At 31.2% G+C, this 667-nt stretch overlaps 1 protein-coding gene across 1 annotated transcript; it reads left to right on the top strand.

The window, feature by feature from the left end:
• On the top strand, positions 1 to 388 carry VICG_02212 (uncharacterized protein; the record flags this gene model as incomplete). The annotated part of the gene is made up of 1 exon (XM_007605594.1): positions 1 to 388. A coding segment is annotated over one exon (388 nt), but the record flags the coding sequence as incomplete, so codon positions are not given.
• Between the last annotated feature and the right edge of the window lie 279 nt (positions 389 to 667).

Consider the following 667-nt stretch of genomic DNA (forward strand, 5'->3'; position numbering starts at 1 on the left):
CCCTATCTTTCCTTATTACTACTCTTATTCCCTTATTATCACTTCCCTACCTTATATTACCTACATTCCCTTATCACTACTCTTATTATTCCTTCCCTTCTTAGTTATCTCTTATATCTCTCCTTATTTTCCCTTATTACCTCACTCTCTTTACTCATCTTCCTTATCTTTCTATCCTTACCTTATACTTATTTCTTACTTCCCTAATATCTCTTACTTAACCTCCCTTATCTTTATCACTTATTTATTAGTCTCCATTCATATTCCTTACCTTATTCACTGTCTCTTACTACTTAGTTTTACCTATCATCTCCTACCCATTAGTTCCCACTGCCTATATTCCCCTATTCTTACTTTCTTACCCTCTTACTACTTACTAATTAGTTAGTCTCTTACCCTATTTCTCTTACTTATTATTATATTTATTATCACTTCCCTTACTACTTTTATTACTCTTATTACATATATCATTCATATCACTTCATTACCTTATATTCCCTTATTATTATTCATATCTCTCTTATCACCTACATTACCTTCTTATTCCCTTATCATTACCTATATTACCCTACTACTACTCATATCTCTCTTACCTTCTTATTACCTATATTCCCTTACTATCACTCTTATCTCTCTCCTTGTTTTCCCTACTTATCTATTATACTTA

Source organism: Vittaforma corneae, assembly GCF_000231115.1.
Source record: "Vittaforma corneae ATCC 50505 unplaced genomic scaffold supercont1.157, whole genome shotgun sequence".
In the NCBI taxonomy this organism is placed as follows: Eukaryota; Fungi; Microsporidia; family Nosematidae; genus Vittaforma; species Vittaforma corneae.